The sequence below is a fragment of the Phalangium opilio genome, unplaced genomic scaffold (assembly GCF_054372755.1).
Source record: "Phalangium opilio isolate 3A_F unplaced genomic scaffold, DU_Popi_V2 ptg000031l_1, whole genome shotgun sequence".
NCBI classification, from domain to species: Eukaryota; Metazoa; Arthropoda; class Arachnida; order Opiliones; family Phalangiidae; genus Phalangium; species Phalangium opilio.
In genome coordinates this window covers 14952668-14980484 of record NW_028324158.1, presented here as the reverse complement: position 1 = coordinate 14980484, position 27817 = coordinate 14952668, and the positions used below count along the sequence as shown (strand labels likewise).

The following is a 27817-nucleotide window of genomic DNA, read 5'->3' as shown; positions in this document are numbered from 1 at the left end:
AAAAAATCCTATCGTTTGTTTCTACTTTAATGAGCTTGACGTTGCTTATTTTCCTCAAAAGATAAGTTAATATATAATTTAAAATGGAAAATAATGAATTTCGGGTGACTGGAAGGCGCTAAATGTGTATTATCGTCTAACAACGCTTACATTTTGATATATATGACGTATTAATCGAATCTTCATCTGGAAAAGAGCGTCAAAAATTTTTGTCGGTAAGCCTTGGTCATTTTCTGTATTGTTTGTTATTCAGATTTATTTGTTGTTACTAAGCCTAAAAAGTTAATTTAAATAAAGCGTCGGTAAATACGTTAATTGTTTTATCGTTTGAAAGCGTAAAATGGCGTCCACCGAGATGATAGACGTTGAAATGAGCTCTTCTAGTGAAAGTTCGGATTCATCTTCGGAGAGTGAAAATGAAAGTGAATCGAGCTCTCAAAGTAACAACTTGGCCCCGAGTTACAAGAACGGAGGTGGAAATAAAAAGAAAAATAGTTCGGGCTTTTTAGGAGAAATGGAAAGAGGTTAGAGCCTTATTCTTTGTCTCTTTTAAATTAAGAGCTTTCATTTAAAATTAATTTTCCGTTTAAGTTAAAATCACGGCATTTATAAAGAAAGGTGTGTTTCTTTTTAGAGTAGAGAGTTTAAATTATAATCAACTTAATTCTTTGTATTTATTTTAGCCGTCTGCGAATATTGCGGAGCATCTGGTGCTAAAAGTTCATTTTACTCAAAAAACAAACGGTTTTGTAGTTTTTCTTGTTCCGTTAATGGTGCAGCTGCTGAATCCGTTTCTCCACCTACACCAACTTCAGGGGGGAAGGTACCTTTAATCTTTTGTTGTTCATTTAACCAGAAATTAAAATGCAAAATTTAAATTTTAAAATCATGTTAAATCAAACAGACATCAGCTCAACTGAAAACAATCAAACGGACCAGTGGTCCAGCTGGTAAACCTAAAAAACAAAAACAAAATGGTAAATAAAGTTGGGTTAATTATTATTACGGAGTGTCTATTTATGCGCGGGTTTCAGGCAGAAATAGCACAAATGAAGCTAATTGTGCCCGGGCCAGTAGGGCTTATCAGCTCCGAGGGAATTTGCCAGTAGGGCTTATCAGCTCCGAGGGAATTTGCCAGTAGGGTTTATCAGCTCCGAGGGAATTTGCCAGTAGGGTTTATCAGCTCCGAGGGAATTTGCCAGTAGGGCTTCTCAGCTCCTGGGGGAATTTGCCAGTAGGGCTTCTCAGCTCCTGGGGGAATTTTCCAGTAGGGTTTATCAGCTCCGAGGGAATTTGCCAGTAGGGTTTATCAGCTCCGAGGGAATTTGCCAGTAGGGTTTATCAGCTCCGAGGGAATTTGCCAGTAGGGTTTATCAGCTCCGAGGGAATTTGCCAGTAGGGTTTATCAGCTCCTGGGGGAATTTGCCAGTAGGGCTTCTCAGCTCCTGGGGGAATTTTCCAGTAGGGTTTATCAGCTCCGAGGGAATTTGCCAGTAGGGTTTATCAGCTCCGAGGGAATTTGCCAGTAGGGCTTCTCAGCTCCGAGGGAATTTGCCAGTAGGGCTTATCAGCTCCGAGGGAATTTGCCAGTAGGGCTTATCAGCTCCGAGGGAATTTGCCAGTAGGGCTTATCAGCTCCGAGGGAATTTGCCAGTAGGGTTTATCAGCTCCGAGGGAATTTGCCAGTAGGGCTTCTCAGCTCCGAGGGAATTTGCCAGTAGGGCTTCTCAGCTCTGAGGGAATTTGCCAGTAGGGCTTCTCAGCTCCTGGGGGAATTTTCCAGTAGGGTTTATCAGCTCCGAGGGAATTTGCCAGTAGGGTTTATCAGCTCCGAGGGAATTTGCCAGTAGGGTTTATCAGCTCCGAGGGAATTTGCCAGTAGGGCTTCTCAGCTCCTGGGGGAATTTGCCAGTAGGGCTTCTCAGCTCCTGGGGGAATTTTCCAGTAGGGTTTATCAGCTCCGAGGGAATTTGCCAGTAGGGTTTATCAGCTCCGAGGGAATTTGCCAGTAGGGCTTCTCAGCTCCGAGGGAATTTGCCAGTAGGGCTTCTCAGCTCCTGGGGGAATTTTCCAGTAGGGTTTATCAGCTCCGAGGGAATTTGCCAGTAGGGTTTATCAGCTCCGAGGGAATTTGCCAGTAGGGTTTATCAGCTCCGAGGGAATTTGCCAGTAGGGTTTATCAGCTCCTGGGGGAATTTGCCAGTAGGGCTTCTCAGCTCCTGGGGGAATTTTCCAGTAGGGTTTATCAGCTCCGAGGGAATTTGCCAGTAGGGTTTATCAGCTCCGAGGGAATTTGCCAGTAGGGCTTCTCAGCTCCGAGGGAATTTGCCAGTAGGGCTTCTCAGCTCCTGGGGGAATTTTCCAGTAGGGTTTATCAGCTCCTGGGGGAATTTGCCAGTAGGGTTTATCAGCTCCGAGGGAATTTGCCAGTAGGGTTTATCAGCTCCGAGGGAATTTGCAAGTAGGGTTTATCAGCTCCGAGGGAATTTGCCAGTAGGGCTTCTCAGCTCCGAGGGAATTTGCCAGTAGGGCTTCTCAGCTCCTGGGGGAATTTTCCAGTAGGGTTTATCAGCTCCGAGGGAATTTGCCAGTAGGGTTTATCAGCTCCGAGGGAATTTGCAAGTAGGGTTTATCAGCTCCGAGGGAATTTGCCAGTAGGGCTTCTCAGCTCCGAGGGAATTTGCCAGTAGGGCTTCTCAGCTCCTGGGGGAATTTTCCAGTAGGGTTTATCAGCTCCGAGGGAATTTGCCAGTAGGGTTTATCAGCTCCGAGGGAATTTGCCAGTAGGGTTTATCAGCTCCGAGGGAATTTGCCAGTAGGGTTTATCAGCTCCGAGGGAATTTGCCAGTAGGGTTTATCAGCTCCGAGGGAATTTGCCAGTAGGGCTTATCAGCTCCGAGGGAATTTGCCAGTAGGGTTTATCAGCTCCGAGGGAATTTGCCAGTAGGGCTTATCAGCTCCGAGGGAATTTGCCAGTAGGGCTTATCAGCTCCGAGGGAATTTGCCAGTAGGGCTTATCAGCTCCGAGGGAATTTGCCAGTAGGGCTTATCAGCTCCGAGGGAATTTGCCAGTAGGGCTTATCAGCTCCGAGGGAATTTGCCAGTAGGGCTTATCAGCTCCGAGGGAATTTGCCAGTAGGGCTTATCAGCTCCGAGGGAATTTGCCAGTAGGGTTTATCAGCTCCGAGGGAATTTGCCAGTAGGGTTTATCAGCTCCGAGGGAATTTGCCAGTAGGGTTTATCAGCTCCGAGGGAATTTGCCAGTAGGGTTTATCAGCTCCGAGGGAATTTGCCAGTAGGGCTTCTCAGCTCCTGGGGGAATTTGCCAGTAGGGCTTCTCAGCTCCTGGGGGAATTTTCCAGTAGGGTTTATCAGCTCCTGGGGGAATTTGCCAGTAGGGTTTATCAGCTCCGAGGGAATTTGCCAGTAGGGTTTATCAGCTCCGAGGGAATTTGCAAGTAGGGTTTATCAGCTCCGAGGGAATTTGCCAGTAGGGCTTCTCAGCTCCGAGGGAATTTGCCAGTAGGGCTTCTCAGCTCCTGGGGGAATTTTCCAGTAGGGTTTATCAGCTCCGAGGGAATTTGCCAGTAGGGTTTATCAGCTCCGAGGGAATTTGCAAGTAGGGTTTATCAGCTCCGAGGGAATTTGCCAGTAGGGCTTCTCAGCTCCGAGGGAATTTGCCAGTAGGGCTTCTCAGCTCCTGGGGGAATTTTCCAGTAGGGTTTATCAGCTCCGAGGGAATTTGCCAGTAGGGTTTATCAGCTCCGAGGGAATTTGCCAGTAGGGTTTATCAGCTCCGAGGGAATTTGCCAGTAGGGTTTATCAGCTCCGAGGGAATTTGCCAGTAGGGTTTATCAGCTCCGAGGGAATTTGCCAGTAGGGCTTATCAGCTCCGAGGGAATTTGCCAGTAGGGTTTATCAGCTCCGAGGGAATTTGCCAGTAGGGCTTATCAGCTCCGAGGGAATTTGCCAGTAGGGCTTATCAGCTCCGAGGGAATTTGCCAGTAGGGCTTATCAGCTCCGAGGGAATTTGCCAGTAGGGCTTATCAGCTCCGAGGGAATTTGCCAGTAGGGCTTATCAGCTCCGAGGGAATTTGCCAGTAGGGCTTATCAGCTCCGAGGGAATTTGCCAGTAGGGCTTATCAGCTCCGAGGGAATTTGCCAGTAGGGTTTATCAGCTCCGAGGGAATTTGCCAGTAGGGTTTATCAGCTCCGAGGGAATTTGCCAGTAGGGTTTATCAGCTCCGAGGGAATTTGCCAGTAGGGTTTATCAGCTCCGAGGGAATTTGCCAGTAGGGCTTCTCAGCTCCTGGGGGAATTTGCCAGTAGGGCTTCTCAGCTCCTGGGGGAATTTTCCAGTAGGGTTTATCAGCTCCGAGGGAATTTGCCAGTAGGGTTTATCAGCTCCGAGGGAATTTGCCAGTAGGGTTTATCAGCTCCGAGGGAATTTGCCAGTAGGGTTTATCAGCTCCGAGGGAATTTGCCAGTAGGGTTTATCAGCTCCTGGGGGAATTTGCCAGTAGGGCTTCTCAGCTCCTGGGGGAATTTTCCAGTAGGGTTTATCAGCTCCGAGGGAATTTGCCAGTAGGGTTTATCAGCTCCGAGGGAATTTGCCAGTAGGGCTTCTCAGCTCCGAGGGAATTTGCCAGTAGGGCTTATCAGCTCCGAGGGAATTTGCCAGTAGGGCTTCTCAGCTCCGAGGGAATTTGCCAGTAGGGCTTATCAGCTCCGAGGGAATTTGCCAGTAGGGTTTATCAGCTCCGAGGGAATTTGCCAGTAGGGCTTCTCAGCTCCGAGGGAATTTGCCAGTAGGGCTTCTCAGCTCCTGGGGGAATTTTCCAGTAGGGTTTATCAGCTCCGAGGGAATTTGCCAGTAGGGTTTATCAGCTCCGAGGGAATTTGCCAGTAGGGTTTATCAGCTCCGAGGGAATTTGCCAGTAGGGCTTCTCAGCTCCTGGGGGAATTTGCCAGTAGGGCTTCTCAGCTCCTGGGGGAATTTTCCAGTAGGGTTTATCAGCTCCGAGGGAATTTGCCAGTAGGGTTTATCAGCTCCGAGGGAATTTGCCAGTAGGGCTTCTCAGCTCCGAGGGAATTTGCCAGTAGGGCTTCTCAGCTCCTGGGGGAATTTGCCAGTAGGGCTTCTCAGCTCCTGGGGGAATTTTCCAGTAGGGTTTATCAGCTCCGAGGGAATTTGCCAGTAGGGTTTATCAGCTCCGAGGGAATTTGCCAGTAGGGCTTCTCAGCTCCTGGGGGAATTTGCCAGTAGGGCTTCTCAGCTCCTGGGGGAATTTTCCAGTAGGGTTTATCAGCTCCGAGGGAATTTGTCAGTAGGGTTTATCAGCTCCGAGGGAATTTGCCAGTAGGGTTTATCAGCTCCGAGGGAATTTGCCAGTAGGGTTTATCAGCTCCGAGGGAATTTGCCAGTAGGGTTTATCAGCTCCGAGGGAATTTGCCAGTAGGGCTTCTCAGCTCCGAGGGAATTTGCCAGTAGGGCTTCTCAGCTCCTGGGGGAATTTTCCAGTAGGGTTTATCAGCTCCTGGGGGAATTTGCCAGTAGGGTTTATCAGCTCCGAGGGAATTTGCCAGTAGGGTTTATCAGCTCCGAGGGAATTTGCAAGTAGGGTTTATCAGCTCCGAGGGAATTTGCCAGTAGGGCTTCTCAGCTCCGAGGGAATTTGCCAGTAGGGCTTCTCAGCTCCTGGGGGAATTTGCCAGTAGGGCTTCTCAGCTCCTGGGGGAATTTTCCAGTAGGGTTTATCAGCTCCGAGGGAATTTGCCAGTAGGGCTTATCAGCTCCGAGGGAATTTGCCAGTAGGGCTTCTCAGCTCCGAGGGAATTTGCCAGTAGGGCTTCCCAGCTCCTGGGGGAATTTTCCAGTAGGGTTTATCAGCTCCGAGGGAATTTGCCAGTAGGGTTTATCAGCTCCGAGGGAATTTGCCAGTAGGGTTTATCAGCTCCGAGGGAATTTGCCAGTAGGGTTTATCAGCTCCGAGGGAATTTGCCAGTAGGGTTTATCAGCTCCTGGGGGAATTTGCCAGTAGGGTTTATCAGCTCCTGGGGGAATTTTCCAGTAGGGTTTATCAGCTCCGAGGGAATTTGCCAGTAGGGTTTATCAGCTCCGAGGGAATTTGCCAGTAGGGCTTCTCAGCTCCGAGGGAATTTGCCAGTAGGGCTTCTCAGCTCCTGGGGGAATTTTCCAGTAGGGTTTATCAGCTCCTGGGGGAATTTGCCAGTAGGGTTTATCAGCTCCGAGGGAATTTGCCAGTAGGGTTTATCAGCTCCGAGGGAATTTGCCAGTAGGGTTTATCAGCTCCGAGGGAATTTGCCAGTAGGGTTTATCAGCTCCGAGGGAATTTGCCAGTAGGGTTTATCAGCTCCGAGGGAATTTGCCAGTAGGGTTTATCAGCTCCTGGGGGAATTTGCCAGTAGGGCTTCTCAGCTCCTGGGGGAATTTTCCAGTAGGGTTTATCAGCTCCGAGGGAATTTGCCAGTAGGGTTTATCAGCTCCGAGGGAATTTGCCAGTAGGGCTTCTCAGCTCCGAGGGAATTTGCCAGTAGGGCTTCTCAGCTCCTGGGGGAATTTTCCAGTAGGGTTTATCAGCTCCTGGGGGAATTTGCCAGTAGGGTTTATCAGCTCCGAGGGAATTTGCCAGTAGGGTTTATCAGCTCCGAGGGAATTTGCAAGTAGGGTTTATCAGCTCCGAGGGAATTTGCCAGTAGGGCTTCTCAGCTCCGAGGGAATTTGCCAGTAGGGCTTCTCAGCTCCTGGGGGATTTTTCCAGTAGGGCTTCTCAGCTCCTGGGGGAATTTTCCAGTAGGGTTTATCAGCTCCGAGGGAATTTGCCAGTAGGGCTTATCAGCTCCGAGGGAATTTGCCAGTAGGGCTTCTCAGCTCCGAGGGAATTTGCCAGTAGGGCTTCCCAGCTCCTGGGGGAATTTTCCAGTAGGGTTTATCAGCTCCGAGGGAATTTGCCAGTAGGGTTTATCAGCTCCGAGGGAATTTGCCAGTAGGGTTTATCAGCTCCGAGGGAATTTGCCAGTAGGGTTTATCAGCTCCGAGGGAATTTGCCAGTAGGGTTTATCAGCTCCTGGGGGAATTTGCCAGTAGGGCTTCTCAGCTCCTGGGGGAATTTTCCAGTAGGGTTTATCAGCTCCGAGGGAATTTGCCAGTAGGGTTTATCAGCTCCGAGGGAATTTGCCAGTAGGGCTTCTCAGCTCCGAGGGAATTTGCCAGTAGGGCTTCTCAGCTCCTGGGGGAATTTTCCAGTAGGGTTTATCAGCTCCTGGGGGAATTTGCCAGTAGGGTTTATCAGCTCCGAGGGAATTTGCCAGTAGGGTTTATCAGCTCCGAGGGAATTTGCAAGTAGGGTTTATCAGCTCCGAGGGAATTTGCCAGTAGGGCTTCTCAGCTCCGAGGGAATTTGGCAGTAGGGCTTCTCAGCTCCTGGGGGAATTTTCCAGTAGGGTTTATCAGCTCCGAGGGAATTTGCCAGTAGGGTTTATCAGCTCCGAGGGAATTTGCCAGTAGGGTTTATCAGCTCCGAGGGAATTTGCCAGTAGGGTTTATCAGCTCCGAGGGAATTTGCCAGTAGGGTTTATCAGCTCCGAGGGAATTTGCCAGTAGGGCTTATCAGCTCCGAGGGAATTTGCCAGTAGGGTTTATCAGCTCCGAGGGAATTTGCCAGTAGGGCTTATCAGCTCCGAGGGAATTTGCCAGTAGGGCTTATCAGCTCCGAGGGAATTTGCCAGTAGGGCTTCTCAGCTCCTGGGGGAATTTGCCAGTAGGGTTTATCAGCTCCGAGGGAATTTGCCAGTAGGGTTTATCAGCTCCGAGGGAATTTGCCAGTAGGGTTTATCAGCTCCGAGGGAATTTGCCAGTAGGGTTTATCAGCTCCGAGGGAATTTGCCAGTAGGGTTTATCAGCTCCGAGGGAATTTGCCAGTAGGGCTTCTCAGCTCCTGGGGGAATTTGCCAGTAGGGCTTCTCAGCTCCTGGGGGAATTTTCCAGTAGGGTTTATCAGCTCCGAGGGAATTTGCCAGTAGGGTTTATCAGCTCCGAGGGAATTTGCCAGTAGGGCTTCTCAGCTCCGAGGGAATTTGCCAGTAGGGCTTCTCAGCTCCTGGGGGAATTTTCCAGTAGGGTTTATCAGCTCCGAGGGAATTTGCCAGTAGGGTTTATCAGCTCCGAGGGAATTTGCCAGTAGGGTTTATCAGCTCCGAGGGAATTTGCCAGTAGGGTTTATCAGCTCCGAGGGAATTTGCCAGTAGGGTTTATCAGCTCCGAGGGAATTTGCCAGTAGGGTTTATCAGCTCCTGGGGGAATTTGCCAGTAGGGCTTCTCAGCTCCTGGGGGAATTTTCCAGTAGGGTTTATCAGCTCCGAGGGAATTTGCCAGTAGGGTTTATCAGCTCCGAGGGAATTTGCCAGTAGGGCTTCTCAGCTCCGAGGGAATTTGCCAGTAGGGCTTCTCAGCTCCTGGGGGAATTTTCCAGTAGGGTTTATCAGCTCCTGGGGGAATTTGCCAGTAGGGTTTATCAGCTCCGAGGGAATTTGCCAGTAGGGTTTATCAGCTCCGAGGGAATTTGCAAGTAGGGTTTATCAGCTCCGAGGGAATTTGCCAGTAGGGCTTCTCAGCTCCGAGGGAATTTGCCAGTAGGGCTTCTCAGCTCCTGGGGGAATTTTCCAGTAGGGTTTATCAGCTCCGAGGGAATTTGCCAGTAGGGTTTATCAGCTCCGAGGGAATTTGCCAGTAGGGTTTATCAGCTCCGAGGGAATTTGCCAGTAGGGTTTATCAGCTCCGAGGGAATTTGCCAGTAGGGTTTATCAGCTCCGAGGGAATTTGCCAGTAGGGCTTATCAGCTCCGAGGGAATTTGCCAGTAGGGTTTATCAGCTCCGAGGGAATTTGCCAGTAGGGCTTATCAGCTCCGAGGGAATTTGCCAGTAGGGCTTATCAGCTCCGAGGGAATTTGCCAGTAGGGCTTCTCAGCTCCTGGGGGAATTTGCCAGTAGGGTTTATCAGCTCCGAGGGAATTTGCCAGTAGGGTTTATCAGCTCCGAGGGAATTTGCCAGTAGGGTTTATCAGCTCCGAGGGAATTTGCCAGTAGGGTTTATCAGCTCCGAGGGAATTTGCCAGTAGGGTTTATCAGCTCCGAGGGAATTTGCCAGTAGGGCTTCTCAGCTCCGAGGGAATTTGCCAGTAGGGCTTCTCAGCTCCTGGGGGAATTTTCCAGTAGGGTTTATCAGCTCCGAGGGAATTTGCCAGTAGGGTTTATCAGCTCCGAGGGAATTTGCCAGTAGGGCTTCTCAGCTCCGAGGGAATTTGCCAGTAGGGCTTCTCAGCTCCTGGGGGAATTTTCCAGTAGGGTTTATCAGCTCCGAGGGAATTTGCCAGTAGGGTTTATCAGCTCCGAGGGAATTTGCCAGTAGGGTTTATCAGCTCCGAGGGAATTTGCCAGTAGGGTTTATCAGCTCCGAGGGAATTTGCCAGTAGGGTTTATCAGCTCCTGGGGGAATTTGCCAGTAGGGCTTCTCAGCTCCTGGGGGAATTTTCCAGTAGGGTTTATCAGCTCCGAGGGAATTTGCCAGTAGGGTTTATCAGCTCCGAGGGAATTTGCCAGTAGGGCTTCTCAGCTCCGAGGGAATTTGCCAGTAGGGCTTCTCAGCTCCTGGGGGAATTTTCCAGTAGGGTTTATCAGCTCCTGGGGGAATTTGCCAGTAGGGTTTATCAGCTCCGAGGGAATTTGCCAGTAGGGTTTATCAGCTCCGAGGGAATTTGCAAGTAGGGTTTATCAGCTCCGAGGGAATTTGCCAGTAGGGCTTCTCAGCTCCGAGGGAATTTGCCAGTAGGGCTTCTCAGCTCCTGGGGGAATTTGCCAGTAGGGCTTCTCAGCTCCTGGGGGAATTTTCCAGTAGGGTTTATCAGCTCCGAGGGAATTTGCCAGTAGGGTTTATCAGCTCCGAGGGAATTTGCCAGTAGGGCTTCTCAGCTCCGAGGGAATTTGCCAGTAGGGCTTCTCAGCTCCTGGGGGAATTTTCCAGTAGGGTTTATCAGCTCCTGGGGGAATTTGCCAGTAGGGTTTATCAGCTCCGAGGGAATTTGCCAGTAGGGTTTATCAGCTCCGAGGGAATTTGCAAGTAGGGTTTATCAGCTCCGAGGGAATTTGCAAGTAGGGTTTATCAGCTCCGAGGGAATTTGCCAGTAGGGCTTCTCAGCTCCTGGGGGAATTTGCCAGTAGGGCTTCTCAGCTCCTGGGGGAATTTTCCAGTAGGGTTTATCAGCTCCGAGGGAATTTGCCAGTAGGGTTTATCAGCTCCGAGGGAATTTGCCAGTAGGGTTTATCAGCTCCGAGGGAATTTGCCAGTAGGGTTTATCAGCTCCGAGGGAATTTGCCAGTAGGGTTTATCAGCTCCGAGGGAATTTGCCAGTAGGGCTTATCAGCTCCGAGGGAATTTGCCAGTAGGGTTTATCAGCTCCGAGGGAATTTGCCAGTAGGGCTTATCAGCTCCGAGGGAATTTGCCAGTAGGGCTTATCAGCTCCGAGGGAATTTGCCAGTAGGGCTTCTCAGCTCCTGGGGGAATTTGCCAGTAGGGTTTATCAGCTCCGAGGGAATTTGCCAGTAGGGTTTATCAGCTCCGAGGGAATTTGCCAGTAGGGTTTATCAGCTCCGAGGGAATTTGCCAGTAGGGTTTATCAGCTCCGAGGGAATTTGCCAGTAGGGTTTATCAGCTCCGAGGGAATTTGCCAGTAGGGCTTCTCAGCTCCTGGGGGAATTTGCCAGTAGGGCTTCTCAGCTCCTGGGGGAATTTTCCAGTAGGGTTTATCAGCTCCGAGGGAATTTGCCAGTAGGGTTTATCAGCTCCGAGGGAATTTGCCAGTAGGGCTTCTCAGCTCCGAGGGAATTTGCCAGTAGGGCTTCTCAGCTCCTGGGGGAATTTTCCAGTAGGGTTTATCAGCTCCGAGGGAATTTGCCAGTAGGGTTTATCAGCTCCGAGGGAATTTGCCAGTAGGGTTTATCAGCTCCGAGGGAATTTGCCAGTAGGGTTTATCAGCTCCGAGGGAATTTGCCAGTAGGGTTTATCAGCTCCTGGGGGAATTTGCCAGTAGGGCTTCTCAGCTCCTGGGGGAATTTTCCAGTAGGGTTTATCAGCTCCGAGGGAATTTGCCAGTAGGGTTTATCAGCTCCGAGGGAATTTGCCAGTAGGGCTTCTCAGCTCCGAGGGAATTTGCCAGTAGGGCTTCTCAGCTCCTGGGGGAATTTTCCAGTAGGGTTTATCAGCTCCTGGGGGAATTTGCCAGTAGGGTTTATCAGCTCCGAGGGAATTTGCCAGTAGGGTTTATCAGCTCCGAGGGAATTTGCAAGTAGGGTTTATCAGCTCCGAGGGAATTTGCCAGTAGGGCTTCTTAGCTCCGAGGGAATTTGCCAGTAGGGCTTCTCAGCTCCTGGGGGAATTTTCCAGTAGGGTTTATCAGCTCCGAGGGAATTTGCCAGTAGGGTTTATCAGCTCCGAGGGAATTTGCCAGTAGGGTTTATCAGCTCCGAGGGAATTTGCCAGTAGGGTTTATCAGCTCCGAGGGAATTTGCCAGTAGGGTTTATCAGCTCCGAGGGAATTTGCCAGTAGGGCTTATCAGCTCCGAGGGAATTTGCCAGTAGGGTTTATCAGCTCCGAGGGAATTTGCCAGTAGGGCTTATCAGCTCCGAGGGAATTTGCCAGTAGGGCTTATCAGCTCCGAGGGAATTTGCCAGTAGGGCTTCTCAGCTCCTGGGGGAATTTGCCAGTAGGGTTTATCAGCTCCGAGGGAATTTGCCAGTAGGGTTTATCAGCTCCGAGGGAATTTGCCAGTAGGGTTTATCAGCTCCGAGGGAATTTGCCAGTAGGGTTTATCAGCTCCAAGGGAATTTGCCAGTAGGGTTTATCAGCTCCGAGGGAATTTGCCAGTAGGGCTTCTCAGCTCCGAGGGAATTTGCCAGTAGGGCTTCTCAGCTCCTGGGGGAATTTTCCAGTAGGGTTTATCAGCTCCGAGGGAATTTGCCAGTAGGGCTTCTCAGCTCCGAGGGAATTTGCCAGTAGGGCTTCTCAGCTCCTGGGGGAATTTTCCAGTAGGGTTTATCAGCTCCTGGGGGAATTTGCCAGTAGGGTTTATCAGCTCCGAGGGAATTTGCCAGTAGGGTTTATCAGCTCCGAGGGAATTTGCAAGTAGGGTTTATCAGCTCCGAGGGAATTTGCCAGTAGGGCTTCTCAGCTCCGAGGGAATTTGCCAGTAGGGCTTCTCAGCTCCTGGGGGAATTTGCCAGTAGGGCTTCTCAGCTCCTGGGGGAATTTTCCAGTAGGGTTTATCAGCTCCGAGGGAATTTGCCAGTAGGGTTTATCAGCTCCGAGGGAATTTGCCAGTAGGGCTTCTCAGCTCCGAGGGAATTTGCCAGTAGGGCTTCTCAGCTCCTGGGGGAATTTTCCAGTAGGGTTTATCAGCTCCTGGGGGAATTTTCCAGTAGGGTTTATCAGCTCCGAGGGAATTTGCCAGTAGGGTTTATCAGCTCCGAGGGAATTTGCCAGTAGGGTTTATCAGCTCCGAGGGAATTTGCCAGTAGGGCTTCTCAGCTCCTGGGGGAATTTGCCAGTAGGGCTTCTCAGCTCCTGGGGGAATTTGCCAGTAGGGTTTATCAGCTCCGAGGGAATTTGCCAGTAGGGTTTATCAGCTCCGAGGGAATTTGCAAGTAGGGTTTATCAGCTCCGAGGGAATTTGCCAGTAGGGCTTCTCAGCTCCGAGGGAATTTGCCAGTAGGGCTTCTCAGCTCCTGGGGGAATTTGCCAGTAGGGCTTCTCAGCTCCTGGGGGAATTTGCCAGTAGGGTTTATCAGCTCCGAGGGAATTTGCCAGTAGGGTTTATCAGCTCCGAGGGAATTTGCCAGTAGGGCTTCTCAGCTCCTGGGGGAATTTGCCAGTAGGGCTTCTCAGCTCCTGGGGGAATTTTCCAGTAGGGTTTATCAGCTCCGAGGGAATTTGCCAGTAGGGCTTATCAGCTCCGAGGGAATTTGCCAGTAGGGCTTCTCAGCTCCTGGGGGAATTTGCCAGTAGGGCTTCTCAGCTCCTGGGGGAATTTTCCAGTAGGGTTTATCAGCTCCGAGGGAATTTGCCAGTAGGGTTTATCAGCTCCGAGGGAATTTGCCAGTAGGGCTTCTCAGCTCCGAGGGAATTTGCCAGTAGGGCTTCTCAGCTCCTGGGGGAATTTTCCAGTAGGGTTTATCAGCTCCTGGGGGAATTTGCCAGTAGGGTTTATCAGCTCCGAGGGAATTTGCCAGTAGGGTTTATCAGCTCCGAGGGAATTTGCAAGTAGGGTTTATCAGCTCCGAGGGAATTTGCCAGTAGGGCTTCTCAGCTCCGAGGGAATTTGCCAGTAGGGCTTCTCAGCTCCTGGGGGAATTTTCCAGTAGGGTTTATCAGCTCCGAGGGAATTTGCCAGTAGGGTTTATCAGCTCCGAGGGAATTTGCCAGTAGGGTTTATCAGCTCCGAGGGAATTTGCCAGTAGGGTTTATCAGCTCCGAGGGAATTTGCCAGTAGGGTTTATCAGCTCCGAGGGAATTTGCCAGTAGGGCTTATCAGCTCCGAGGGAATTTGCCAGTAGGGTTTATCAGCTCCGAGGGAATTTGCCAGTAGGGCTTATCAGCTCCGAGGGAATTTGCCAGTAGGGCTTATCAGCTCCGAGGGAATTTGCCAGTAGGGCTTCTCAGCTCCTGGGGGAATTTGCCAGTAGGGTTTATCAGCTCCGAGGGAATTTGCCAGTAGGGTTTATCAGCTCCGAGGGAATTTGCCAGTAGGGTTTATCAGCTCCGAGGGAATTTGCCAGTAGGGTTTATCAGCTCCGAGGGAATTTGCCAGTAGGGTTTATCAGCTCCGAGGGAATTTGCCAGTAGGGCTTCTCAGCTCCTGGGGGAATTTGCCAGTAGGGCTTCTCAGCTCCTGGGGGAATTTTCCAGTAGGGTTTATCAGCTCCGAGGGAATTTGCCAGTAGGGTTTATCAGCTCCGAGGGAATTTGCCAGTAGGGCTTCTCAGCTCCGAGGGAATTTGCCAGTAGGGCTTCTCAGCTCCTGGGGGAATTTTCCAGTAGGGTTTATCAGCTCGGAGGGAATTTGCCAGTAGGGTTTATCAGCTCCGAGGGAATTTGCCAGTAGGGTTTATCAGCTCCGAGGGAATTTGCCAGTAGGGTTTATCAGCTCCGAGGGAATTTGCCAGTAGGGTTTATCAGCTCCTGGGGGAATTTGCCAGTAGGGCTTCTCAGCTCCTGGGGGAATTTTCCAGTAGGGTTTATCAGCTCCGAGGGAATTTGCCAGTAGGGTTTATCAGCTCCGAGGGAATTTGCCAGTAGGGCTTCTCAGCTCCGAGGGAATTTGCCAGTAGGGCTTCTCAGCTCCTGGGGGAATTTGCCAGTAGGGCTTCTCAGCTCCTGGGGGAATTTTCCAGTAGGGTTTATCAGCTCCGAGGGAATTTGCCAGTAGGGTTTATCAGCTCCGAGGGAATTTGCCAGTAGGGCTTCTCAGCTCCGAGGGAATTTGCCAGTAGGGCTTCTCAGCTCCTGGGGGAATTTTCCAGTAGGGTTTATCAGCTCCTGGGGGAATTTGCCAGTAGGGTTTATCAGCTCCGAGGGAATTTGCCAGTAGGGTTTATCAGCTCCGAGGGAATTTGCAAGTAGGGTTTATCAGCTCCGAGGGAATTTGCCAGTAGGGCTTATCAGCTCCAAGGGAATTTGCCAGTAGGGCTTATCAGCTCCGAGGGAATTTGCCAGTAGGGCTTCTCAGCTCCTGGGGGAATTTGCCAGTAGGGTTTATCAGCTCCGAGGGAATTTGCCAGTAGGGTTTATCAGCTCCGAGGGAATTTGCCAGTAGGGTTTATCAGCTCCGAGGGAATTTGCCAGTAGGGTTTATCAGCTCCAAGGGAATTTGCCAGTAGGGTTTATCAGCTCCGAGGGAATTTGCCAGTAGGGCTTCTCAGCTCCGAGGGAATTTGCCAGTAGGGCTTCTCAGCTCCTGGGGGAATTTTCCAGTAGGGTTTATCAGCTCCGAGGGAATTTGCCAGTAGGGTTTATCAGCTCCGAGGGAATTTGCCAGTAGGGCTTCTCAGCTCCGAGGGAATTTGCCAGTAGGGCTTCTCAGCTCCTGGGGGAATTTTCCAGTAGGGTTTATCAGCTCCGAGGGAATTTGCCAGTAGGGTTTATCAGCTCCGAGGGAATTTGCCAGTAGGGTTTATCAGCTCCGAGGGAATTTGCCAGTAGGGTTTATCAGCTCCGAGGGAATTTGCCAGTAGGGTTTATCAGCTCCTGGGGGAATTTGCCAGTAGGGCTTCTCAGCTCCTGGGGGAATTTTCCAGTAGGGTTTATCAGCTCCGAGGGAATTTGCCAGTAGGGTTTATCAGCTCCGAGGGAATTTGCCAGTAGGGCTTCTCAGCTCCGAGGGAATTTGCCAGTAGGGCTTCTCAGCTCCTGGGGGAATTTGCCAGTAGGGCTTCTCAGCTCCTGGGGGAATTTTCCAGTAGGGTTTATCAGCTCCGAGGGAATTTGCCAGTAGGGTTTATCAGCTCCGAGGGAATTTGCCAGTAGGGCTTCTCAGCTCCGAGGGAATTTGCCAGTAGGGCTTCTCAGCTCCTGGGGGAATTTTCCAGTAGGGTTTATCAGCTCGGAGGGAATTTGCCAGTAGGGTTTATCAGCTCCGAGGGAATTTGCCAGTAGGGTTTATCAGCTCCGAGGGAATTTGCCAGTAGGGTTTATCAGCTCCGAGGGAATTTGCCAGTAGGGTTTATCAGCTCCTGGGGGAATTTGCCAGTAGGGCTTCTCAGCTCCTGGGGGAATTTTCCAGTAGGGTTTATCAGCTCCGAGGGAATTTGCCAGTAGGGTTTATCAGCTCCGAGGAAATTTGCCAGTAGGGCTTCTCAGCTCCGAGGGAATTTGCCAGTAGGGCTTCTCAGCTCCTGGGGGAATTTTCCAGTAGGGTTTATCAGCTCCTGGGGGAATTTGCCAGTAGGGTTTATCAGCTCCGAGGGAATTTGCCAGTAGGGTTTATCAGCTCCGAGGGAATTTGCAAGTAGGGTTTATCAGCTCCGAGGGATTTTGCCAGTAGGGCTTCTCAGCTCCGAGGGAATTTGCCAGTAGGGCTTCTCAGCTCCTGGGGGAATTTTCCAGTAGGGTTTATCAGCTCCGAGGGAATTTGCCAGTAGGGTTTATCAGCTCCGAGGGAATTTGCCAGTAGGGTTTATCAGCTCCGAGGGAATTTGCCAGTAGGGTTTATCAGCTCCGAGGGAATTTGCCAGTAGGGTTTATCAGCTCCGAGGGAATTTGCCAGTAGGGCTTATCAGCTCCGAGGGAATTTGCCAGTAGGGTTTATCAGCTCCGAGGGAATTTGCCAGTAGGGCTTATCAGCTCCAAGGGAATTTGCCAGTAGGGCTTATCAGCTCCGAGGGAATTTGCCAGTAGGGCTTCTCAGCTCCTGGGGGAATTTGCCAGTAGGGTTTATCAGCTCCGAGGGAATTTGCCAGTAGGGTTTATCAGCTCCGAGGGAATTTGCCAGTAGGGTTTATCAGCTCCGAGGGAATTTGCCAGTAGGGTTTATCAGCTCCAAGGGAATTTGCCAGTAGGGTTTATCAGCTCCGAGGGAATTTGCCAGTAGGGCTTCTCAGCTCCGAGGGAATTTGCCAGTAGGGCTTCTCAGCTCCTGGGGGAATTTTCCAGTAGGGTTTATCAGCTCCGAGGGAATTTGCCAGTAGGGTTTATCAGCTCCGAGGGAATTTGCCAGTAGGGCTTCTCAGCTCCGAGGGAATTTGCCAGTAGGGCTTCTCAGCTCCTGGGGGAATTTTCCAGTAGGGTTTATCAGCTCCGAGGGAATTTGCCAGTAGGGTTTATCAGCTCCGAGGGAATTTGCCAGTAGGGTTTATCAGCTCCGAGGGAATTTGCCAGTAGGGTTTATCAGCTCCGAGGGAATTTGCCAGTAGGGTTTATCAGCTCCTGGGGGAATTTGCCAGTAGGGCTTCTCAGCTCCTGGGGGAATTTTCCAGTAGGGTTTATCAGCTCCGAGGGAATTTGCCAGTAGGGTTTATCAGCTCCGAGGGAATTTGCCAGTAGGGCTTCTCAGCTCCGAGGGAATTTGCCAGTAGGGCTTCTCAGCTCCTGGGGGAATTTTCCAGTAGGGTTTATCAGCTCCTGGGGGAATTTGCCAGTAGGGTTTATCAGCTCCGAGGGAATTTGCCAGTAGGGTTTATCAGCTCCGAGGGAATTTGCAAGTAGGGTTTATCAGCTCCGAGGGAATTTGCCAGTAGGGCTTCTCAGCTCCGAGGGAATTTGCCAGTAGGGCTTCTCAGCTCCTGGGGGAATTTGCCAGTAGGGCTTCTCAGCTCCTGGGGGAATTTGCCAGTAGGGCTTCTCAGCTCCTGGGGGAATTTTCCAGTAGGGTTTATCAGCTCCGAGGGAATTTGCCAGTAGGGTTTATCAGCTCCGAGGGAATTTGCCAGTAGGGCTTCTCAGCTCCGAGGGAATTTGCCAGTAGGGCTTCTCAGCTCCTGGGGGAATTTTCCAGTAGGGTTTATCAGCTCCTGGGGGAATTTTCCAGTAGGGTTTATCAGCTCCGAGGGAATTTGCCAGTAGGGTTTATCAGCTCCGAGGGAATTTGCCAGTAGGGTTTATCAGCTCCGAGGGAATTTGCCAGTAGGGCTTCTCAGCTCCTGGGGGAATTTGCCAGTAGGGCTTCTCAGCTCCTGGGGGAATTTGCCAGTAGGGTTTATCAGCTCCGAGGGAATTTGCCAGTAGGGTTTATCAGCTCCGAGGGAATTTGCAAGTAGGGTTTATCAGCTCCGAGGGAATTTGCCAGTAGGGCTTCTCAGCTCCGAGGGAATTTGCCAGTAGGGCTTCTCAGCTCCTGGGGGAATTTGCCAGTAGGGCTTCTCAGCTCCTGGGGGAATTTGCCAGTAGGGTTTATCAGCTCCGAGGGAATTTGCCAGTAGGGTTTATCAGCTCCGAGGGAATTTGCCAGTAGGGCTTCTCAGCTCCTGGGGGAATTTGCCAGTAGGGCTTCTCAGCTCCTGGGGGAATTTTCCAGTAGGGTTTATCAGCTCCGAGGGAATTTGCCAGTAGGGCTTATCAGCTCCGAGGGAATTTGCCAGTAGGGTTTATCAGCTCCGAGGGAATTTGCCAGTAGGGTTTATCAGCTCCTGGGGGAATTTTCCAGTAGGGCTTCTCAGCTCCTGGGGGAATTTTCCAGTAGGGTTTATCAGCTCCGAGGGAATTTGCCAGTAGGGTTTATCAGCTCCGAGGGAATTTGCCAGTAGGGCTTCTCAGCTCCGAGGGAATTTGCCAGTAGGGCTTCTCAGCTCCTGGGGGAATTTGCCAGTAGGGCTTCTCAGCTCCTGGGGGAATTTTCCAGTAGGGTTTATCAGCTCCGAGGGAATTTGCCAGTAGGGTTTATCAGCTCCGAGGGAATTTGCCAGTAGGGCTTCTCAGCTCCGAGGGAATTTGCCAGTAGGGCTTCTCAGCTCCTGGGGGAATTTTCCAGTAGGGTTTATCAGCTCCTGGGGGAATTTGCCAGTAGGGTTTATCAGCTCCGAGGGAATTTGCCAGTAGGGTGTATCAGCTCCGAGGGAATTTGCCAGTAGGGTTTATCAGCTCCGAGGGAATTTGCCAGTAGGGCTTCTCAGCTCCTGGGGGAATTTGCCAGTAGGGCTTCTCAGCTCCTGGGGGAATTTTCCAGTAGGGTTTATCAGCTCCGAGGGAATTTGCCAGTAGGGTTTATCAGCTCCGAGGGAATTTGCCAGTAGGGTTTATCAGCTCCGAGGGAATTTGCCAGTAGGGTTTATCAGCTCCGAGGGAATTTGCCAGTAGGGTTTATCAGCTCCTGGGGAATTTGCCAGTAGGGCTTCTCAGCTCCTGGGGGAATTTTCCAGTAGGGTTTATCAGCTCCGAGGGAATTTGCCAGTAGGGTTTAGCAGCTCCGAGGGAATTTGCCAGTAGGGCTTATCAGCTCCGAGGGAATTTGCCAGTAGGGCTTCTCAGCTCCGAGGGAATTTGCCAGTAGGGCTTATCAGCTCCGAGGGAATTTGCCAGTAGGGTTTATCAGCTCCGAGGGAATTTGCCAGTAGGGCTTCTCAGCTCCGAGGGAATTTGCCAGTAGGGCTTCTCAGCTCCTGGGGGAATTTTCCAGTAGGGTTTATCAGCTCCGAGGGAATTTGCCAGTAGGGTTTATCAGCTCCGAGGGAATTTGCCAGTAGGGTTTATCAGCTCCGAGGGAATTTGCCAGTAGGGCTTCTCAGCTCCTGGGGGAATTTTCCAGTAGGGTTTATCAGCTCCGAGGGAATTTGCCAGTAGGGTTTATCAGCTCCGAGGGAATTTGCCAGTAGGGCTTATCAGCTCCGAGGGAATTTGCCAGTAGGGCTTCTCAGCTCCGAGGGAATTTGCCAGTAGGGCTTATCAGCTCCGAGGGAATTTGCCAGTAGGGTTTATCAGCTCCGAGGGAATTTGCCAGTAGGGCTTCTCAGCTCCGAGGGAATTTGCCAGTAGGGCTTCTCAGCTCCTGGGGGAATTTTTCAGTAGGGTTTATCAGCTCCGAGGGAATTTGCCAGTAGGGTTTATCAGCTCCGAGGGAATTTGCCAGTAGGGTTTATCAGCTCCGAGGGAATTTGCCAGTAGGGTTTATCAGCTCCGAGGGAATTTGCCAGTAGGGCTTATCAGCTCCGAGGGAATTTGCCAGTAGGGTTTATCAGCTCCGAGGGAATTTGCCAGTAGGGCTTATCAGCTCCGAGGGAATTTGCCAGTAGGGCTTATCAGCTCCGAGGGAATTTGCCAGTAGGGCTTATCAGCTCCGAGGGAATTTGCCAGTAGGGCTTATCAGCTCCGAGGGAATTTGCCAGTAGGGCTTATCAGCTCCGAGGGAATTTGCCAGTAGGGCTTATCAGCTCCGAGGGAATTTGCCAGTAGGGCTTATCAGCTCCGAGGGAATTTGCCAGTAGGGTTTATCAGCTCCGAGGGAATTTGCCAGTAGGGTTTATCAGCTCCGAGGGAATTTGCCAGTAGGGTTTATCAGCTCCGAGGGAATTTGCCAGTAGGGCTTCTCAGCTCCTGGGGGAATTTGCCAGTAGGGTTTATCAGCTCCGAGGGAATTTGCCAGTAGGGTTTATCAGCTCCGAGGGAATTTGCCAGTAGGGCTTCTCAGCTCCGAGGGAATTTGCCAGTAGGGCTTCTCAGCTCCTGGGGGAATTTTCCAGTAGGGTTTATCAGCTCCGAGGGAATTTGCCAGTAGGGTTTATCAGCTCCGAGGGAATTTGCCAGTAGGGTTTATCAGCTCCGAGGGAATTTGCCAGTAGGGTTTATCAGCTCCGAGGGAATTTGCCAGTAGGGCTTATCAGCTCCGAGGGAATTTGCCAGTAGGGTTTATCAGCTCCGAGGGAATTTGCCAGTAGGGCTTATCAGCTCCGAGGGAATTTGCCAGTAGGGCTTATCAGCTCCGAGGGAATTTGCCAGTAGGGCTTATCAGCTCCGAGGGAATTTGCCAGTAGGGCTTATCAGCTCCGAGGGAATTTGCCAGTAGGGCTTATCAGCTCCGAGGGAATTTGCCAGTAGGGCTTATCAGCTCCGAGGGAATTTGCCAGTAGGGCTTATCAGCTCCGAGGGAATTTGCCAGTAGGGCTTCTCAGCTCCGAGGGAATTTGCCAGTAGGGCTTCTCAGCTCCTGGGGGAATTTTCCAGTAGGGTTTATCAGCTCCGAGGGAATTTGCCAGTAGGGTTTATCAGCTCCGAGGGAATTTGCCAGTAGGGTTTATCAGCTCCGAGGGAATTTGCCAGTAGGGTTTATCAGCTCCGAGGGAATTTGCCAGTAGGGTTTATCAGCTCCGAGGGAATTTGCCAGTAGGGCTTATCAGCTCCGAGGGAATTTGCCAGTAGGGTTTATCAGCTCCGAGGGAATTTGCCAGTAGGGCTTCTCAGCTCCTGGGGGAATTTTCCAGTAGGGTTTATCAGCTCCGAGGGATTTTGCCAGTAGGGTTTATCAGCTCCGAGGGAATTTGCCAGTAGGGCTTATCAGCTCCGAGGGAATTTGCCAGTACGGCTTATCAGCTCAGAGGGAATTTGCCAGTAGGGTTTATCAGCTCCGAGGGAATTTGCCAGTAGGGCTTATCAGCTCCGAGGGAATTTGCCAGTAGGGCTTATCAGCTCCGAGGGAATTTGCCAGTAGGGCTTATCAGCTCCGAGGGAATTTGCCAGTAGGGCTTATCAGCTCCGAGGGAATTTGCCAGTAGGGCTTATCAGCTCAGAGGGAATTTGCCAGTAGGGCTTATCAGCTCAGAGGGAATTTGCCAGTAGGGTTTATCAGCTCCGAGGGAATTTGCCAGTAGGGCTTATCAGCTCCGAGGGAATTTGCCAGTAGGGTTTATCAGCTCCGAGGGAATTTGCCAGTAGGGTTTATCAGCTCCGAGGGAATTTGCCAGTAGGGTTTATCAGCTCCGAGGGAATTTGCCAGTAGGGCTTATCAGCTCCGAGGGAATTTGCCAGTAGGGCTTATCAGCTCCGAGGGAATTTGCCAGTAGGGCTTATCAGCTCCGAGGGAATTTGCCAGTAGGGCTTATCAGCTCCGAGGGAATTTGCCAGTAGGGCTTATCAGCTCCGAGGGAATTTGCCAGTAGGGTTTATCAGCTCCGAGGGAATTTGCCAGTAGGGCTTATCAGCTCCGAGGGAATTTGCCAGTAGGGCTTATCAGCTCAGAGGGAATTTGCCAGTAGGGTTTATCAGCTCCGAGGGAATTTGCCAGTAGGGCTTATCAGCTCCGAGGGAATTTGCCAGTAGGGCTTATCAGCTCCGAGGGAATTTGCCAGTAGGGCTTATCAGCTCCGAGGGAATTTGCCAGTAGGGCTTATCAGCTCCGAGGGAATTTGCCAGTAGGGCTTCTCAGCTCCGAGGGAATTTGCCAGTAGGGCTTCTCAGCTCCTGGGGGAATTTTCCAGTAGGGTTTATCAGCTCCGAGGGAATTTGCCAGTAGGGTTTATCAGCTCCGAGGGAATTTGCCAGTAGGGTTTATCAGCTCCGAGGGAATTTGCCAGTAGGGTTTATCAGCTCCGAGGGAATTTGCCAGTAGGGTTTATCAGCTCCGAGGGAATTTGCCAGTAGGGCTTATCAGCTCCGAGGGAATTTGCCAGTAGGGTTTATCAGCTCCGAGGGAATTTGCCAGTAGGGCTTCTCAGCTCCTGGGGGAATTTTCCAGTAGGGTTTATCAGCTCCGAGGGAATTTGCCAGTAGGGTTTATCAGCTCCGAGGGAATTTGCCAGTAGGGCTTATCAGCTCCGAGGGAATTTGCCAGTAGGGCTTATCAGCTCAGAGGGAATTTGCCAGTAGGGTTTATCAGCTCCGAGGGAATTTGCCAGTAGGGCTTATCAGCTCCGAGGGAATTTGCCAGTAGGGTTTATCAGCTCCGAGGGAATTTGCAAGTAGGGTTTATCAGCTCCGAGGGAATTTGCCAGTAGGGCTTCTCAGCTCCGAGGGAATTTGCCAGTAGGGCTTCTCAGCTCCTGGGGGAATTTTCCAGTAGGGTTTATCAGCTCCGAGGGAATTTACCAGTAGGGTTTATCAGCTCCGAGGGAATTTGCCAGTAGGGCTTATCAGCTCCGAGGGAATTTGCCAGTAGGGTTTATCAGCTCCGAGGGAATTTGCCAGTAGGGTTTATCAGCTCCAAGGGAATTTGCCAGTAGGGTTTATCCAGCTCTGGGGGAATTTTCCAGTAGGGTTTATCAGCTCCTGGGGGGGGGGGGAATTTGCAAGTAGGGCTTATCAGCTGGAGCCCGGGCACAATTAGATTAAAATTAATCTTGGTTGTTATTATAGCAAACACGGTCACAACTGAATTGGGACCATCCTTTGATTGGAAACCTTTCCTCCGCCTTCCAGATTTTGAAGCTGCCCCTGTTTCTTGTTTCAAACACGTAAAGCTCTTCTTTATTTAATTAAGTACTTAAGCAGAAACTCAAGTTACTTATGACGAGTTAATTTGCATTTCAGGCATCCCTATCTGATATGTGGGATAACGTTATCGTTGGAATGAAATTGGAAGTTGAAAATAAAGACTGTGAAAATTTTGGAAATTTATTCCCCAATTTTTACTGGATTGCCACTGTAACCAAAATAGCCGGTTACATGGTTTGCCTGCGCTACGAAGGCTTTGGAATGGATGATACCAAAGATTTTTGGATAAATCTCTGCGTTGAATCCGTGCATCCAGTTGGATGGTGCGCCTCCCAAGGAAAACCTTTAATCCCTCCTCAAAGTAACTTAAACCAGCTCTGTAACTCGGTTAAAGTCTAATTTGGCCTACTTTATAGCTATTGAACATAAACACAGTGATTGGAAAGGATTTTTAGTAAAACGTTTAACGGGAGCTCGAACTTTGCCCTCTAACTTTGCTCAAAAAGTTCAGGAGAGTTTGAAAAGTCGTTTTCGAGTTGGAATGAAGTTGGAAGTTGTTGATAAGAATCGTATCAGTTGCGTGAGAGTGGCCACGGTCCAGGAAATAGTTGGGGGGAGACTTCATATAGCCTACGAGCAAGCTGAAGATTTGGACGAAGGATTTTGGTGCCACGAAAGATCTCCCTTGATTCACCCTGTTGGATGGGCCCAAATTGTAGGACACGATCTCAGAGCTAGTTTGGGTAATGTAACGTTTAATTTACTTAAAACTAAGTTATATTAATTAGCCTTATTCCTGATCAGCGCCATCTACCCATAGCGGCGACTTTGAGAACTACTGTAATCGTCAAGCCAATCAGATGTCGCTAAAATCTGGTGACGTCATTTTTGGTAAGACCCCGAGAGTGCCAGTCAGTGACGTCACCAGATTTTAGCGACATCTGATTGGCTTGCTGATTACAGTAGTTCTCAAAGTCGCCGCTATGGGTAGGTGGCGCTGATCAGCAATAAATAAGGCTAATTAATTAGTAAGATTTAATCCAATCCTTATCAAACAGAATATGCCAAAAAATCATTACAAAAAACGCTCCTGAAGAAATTTGATTTAAATGATTGTACTTGGGAAATGTTTTTGCCCGTAGGTTTATTAATTATTTAATAATAAAGTAATAGTTAGTAATAGTTGTAATAATCTTCAGGTTAAGAATGTTACCTCGGAGCTAAAATTCAAAGAAGGGATGAAATTGGAAGCCATTGACCCTTTAAACCTATCAACCATTTGCGTGGCCACCGTCACCCGTGTTCTTAGGAATAATTATTTAATGATTGGGATTGATGGGATGATGGCCGCCAATGGATCCGATTGGTTTTGTTATCACGCTTCTTCCCCTCATATTTTCCCAGTCGGATTTTGCGATTTGAATAAAATTCATTTAACTCCGCCTAGAGGTAATGTAATCTTAAAAATGGCGGCCGCCCCCTCCCGGGGGGGGGAGAGGGGTAACGACGTTCAATTGGGGGTAACTTATTAATTATTGTAGGCCATGAAGGAGAATTTAACTGGTTCAATTATCTGAATGAGACTAATTCAGCCGCTGCACCCGTCGCGCTTTTTAAAAAAGTAAGTTCAATCTTTTTCTTAGGTTAAAGGTCACTTAAACGGAGTTTAACATTATGTCCAAGGATTTAAACTGGTTTTTTGTTTCCAGCTTTTAACCTTTTGAGTTTTTCCAGCCTCTAACAGACTCTTTTATCAATTTTTGACGCGATTAGGAACTTCCAAACCACGGATTCAAGGAAGGCATGCACGTAGAAGCTGTAGATCTGATGGAACCGCGTCTAATTTGTGTGGGAAAAGTGACGCGAGTGGTCGGTCGTTTACTTCGAGTTCATTTTGAAGGCTGGGACATTTCCTACGACCAATGGTGCGATTGCGGTAGCCCCGATCTCTTCCCAGTTGGATGGTGCCAAGTGGTGGGCTACAGGTTGGAGCCTCCAAGAGCAGCCGAGGGTGAGCCTTAACCCCTTTTATTCATTTATAATCCAGACATTTTTCAGAGTTTTTTAGAAATGTTAAGGAGTGAAAATGTTTTTGACGCCGTGCCATAAAAATATTTAATAAATAATAACTTGTTTTTAGAAAATTCAAAAAAGGGTAAAAAGTATAAACCGCCAATGTACAAAGGACATAGGAGGAGAGGAAAACGTACGTCATTATTTAAGTCAATGTTTTAATGGTTTTTATCGCGGCTGTCTTTTAAATGGTTGGCTTTTACTTTACAATAACGCTTGTTTATTTCGCGAGAAGTTTGCTGTGTTGGTTTATTATTAACCAATTTGTTAAGCCTTGTCAATTTACATTCTTAAGCCTTGGTAATTGAAGTAGTAGTATAATAGTATTGGTAAACTTTGTTAGTTTAATAAGTATTACGTTTGAAAGTAGAAATTTATAATATTTTTAATTTACATCGTAATAATTTAGTTAACTAAATGTTTGAACTTTGAACTTAATATTAGGCTGTTAATTTTAACCACGTGGTCCACGCTTAATGAATGGCCAAGGCTTAGCGGGTTTATTTTTTATTGTTGGCGCGCTGTTTATTGTGTAATTTAGCTACTACAAACGCAATGAAGACGCTAATTAATGTTTTAGCGTAAATGAATAGAAACTGTTCAATATTTAGAAAAGAAAATGACAGGATCGGGAAAAAAGGAACCTAAAATTCAAATTAAGGTGGAACCGGAAACCGAGGCTGATATGATGACGCAAAATTATCAAAATATTGGTATATTATTAGGAAAATTTAATTAATTTAAGTCTAAGTTAATGATAATTTTTAGCGTACTCTACCTCTCCAATGAACTCTAAAAAATCTGCGACATCCGTTAATGAAGTTTCCAGCTCAAGGTGAATAAATATTTTGATCACTTGACCTAAAAAAATACTTTTCTAAATGTTTCCGAGAATTACTTAGAAATAAAAATAAACTCTTATTTTACCTTGAATGTAAATAATATATTTTTACAATTGGGGGGATTTATTTTAGGCCAGTGCCAACTCCGTCCAAAGTTCCCAACATTTCCATGAAAAAAAGTTTATCAGGAGTGGCTTTAAGTTCAACTCATACTGAAGTTGATCCTGAAAGATGGAGCATCTTGGACGTTGCTCAGTTTTTGCGAATCAACGAGTGTGGAGCCTATTGTCAAGTTTTCAGTCAACAGGTAATGCCTATTCCCAGTCTGTTAAGCCTACTTTGGTCTATTGTCCGTCTGTAGTTAAGCCTACTTTGGTCTATTGTCCGTCTGTTAAGCCTACTTTGGTCTATTGTCCGTCTGTTAAGCCTACTTTGGTCTATTGTCCGTCTGTTAAGCCTACTTTGGTCTATTGTCCGTCTGTTAAGCCTACTTTGGTCTTGTCCGGCTGTAGTTAAGCCTACTTTGGTCTTGTCCGGCTGTAGTTAAGCCTACTTTGGTCTTGTCCGGCTGTAGTTAAGCCTACTTTGGTCTTGTCCGGCTGTAGTTAAGCCTACTTTGGTCTTGTCCGGCTGTAGTTAAGCCTACTTTGGTCTATTGTCCGTCTGTTAAGCCTACTTTGGTCTATTGTCCGTCTGTTAAGCCTACTTTGGTCTATTGTCCGTCTGTTAAGCCTACTTTGGTCTATTGTCCGTCTGTTAAGCCTACTTTGGTCTATTGTCCGTCTGTTAAGCCTACTTTGGTCTATTGTCCGTCTGTTAAGCCTACTTTGGTCTTGTCCGGCTGTAGTTAAGCCTACTTTGGTCTTGTCCGGCTGTAGTTAAGCCTACTTTGGTCTTGTCCGGCTGTAGTTAAGCCTACTTTGGTCTTGTCCGGCTGTAGTTAAGCCTACTTTGGTCTTGTCCGGCTGTAGTTAAGCCTACTTTGGTCTTGTCCGGCTGTAGTTAAGCCTACTTTGGTCTTGTCCGGCTGTAGTTAAGCCTACTTTGTTCTATTGTCGGTCTGTTAAGCCTTTTTGATGATTTATTTCAGAGAATCGATGGTCAGAAGTTCCTAAATATGAGTAAAGAGGATGTAATGAGTCTGACTGGAATGAAAGTAGGGCCTTCTTTAAAGATATTTGATCTTATCACGCAGCTCAAGAATAAAAAAATCAAATTCTGAGAGTGGCGCTTTTAGGCCCCCCCCCCTGTTAATTTATATCAAAAGAAAACTAGCTCTACACTCGCCCAACAACAACAACCAAAGTTTTTTATTATTATTATTATTATCGTAATTAATTTTTACCTTAGTTTAAAATTTAAAATTGAAAATGAATTTTCCCTAGATTTTTTTTTTTTTTTTTGATAAACCTTTAAGCAAAATTTACTTATTAAATGGTTTTATTGATAATCGTGTATAATTCACATTCCTGCAAACATTTGTATTTTTAGACGGGTATAATCCTTTAAAACAAATTTTATCGCATTCGTTTTTGATTTTTTTTTTGTCCAATTATGAAAAATTTCAATTTTTTTAAATTCAAATTATAAATATAATTATTACGCCTAGTTTTTCTAGTTTATTAAAATAATATTTACATTAATAATTATTAATTACGCGCATCTCTCACGTCACCCCAAATTGTCTGGTTGATTAATTAAAACTTCCAGATTTGTACAAATTAAAAAATGAAATAAAAACCCCCAAATTTTTCCGCGAGTTTTTTGTACAGACGTTTTAACGTTAGTGTTTAAATACACCTAAAACTTTAAAATTTACCTAATTTTGATTGTGTATCGCGCGTAAAACTTGCAATTTTCAAACTTAAAAAAAAAAAAAAAATTAACCAATTTCATTATACTTTTGTAAGTTTAAATACATTTGAAATAAATGTACCTGTACAAAATGTTTCGTCGCATTATTATTATTATTACGAGTTTC

At 48.5% G+C, this 27817-nt stretch overlaps 1 protein-coding gene across 3 annotated transcripts; it reads left to right on the top strand.

Moving 5' to 3' along the window:
- The first annotated feature begins 16 nt into the window (after window positions 1-16).
- On the top strand, window positions 17-27691 carry LOC149690900 (MBT domain-containing protein 1-like). Of its 3 annotated transcripts, XM_089870629.1 has the most exons (17): window positions 17-215; window positions 335-524; window positions 592-618; window positions 684-823; window positions 905-977; window positions 22844-22941; window positions 23018-23282; window positions 23338-23664; window positions 23980-24059; window positions 24121-24370; window positions 24463-24542; window positions 24695-24932; window positions 25062-25127; window positions 25606-25707; window positions 25763-25829; window positions 25969-26143; window positions 26927-27691. In XM_089870629.1, exons 2-17 carry the CDS (start codon window positions 341-343, stop codon window positions 27056-27058), a joined length of 2304 nt encoding a protein of 767 aa, XP_089726755.1. In that variant the 5' UTR covers window positions 17-215; window positions 335-340; the 3' UTR covers window positions 27059-27691. The 3 variants fall into 3 exon arrangements, with proteins under 3 accessions (XP_089726755.1, XP_089726756.1, XP_089726757.1); XM_089870630.1 differs by lacking the exon at window positions 592-618; XM_089870631.1 differs by lacking the exon at window positions 25062-25127.
- The last annotated feature ends 126 nt before the right edge of the window (window positions 27692-27817 follow it).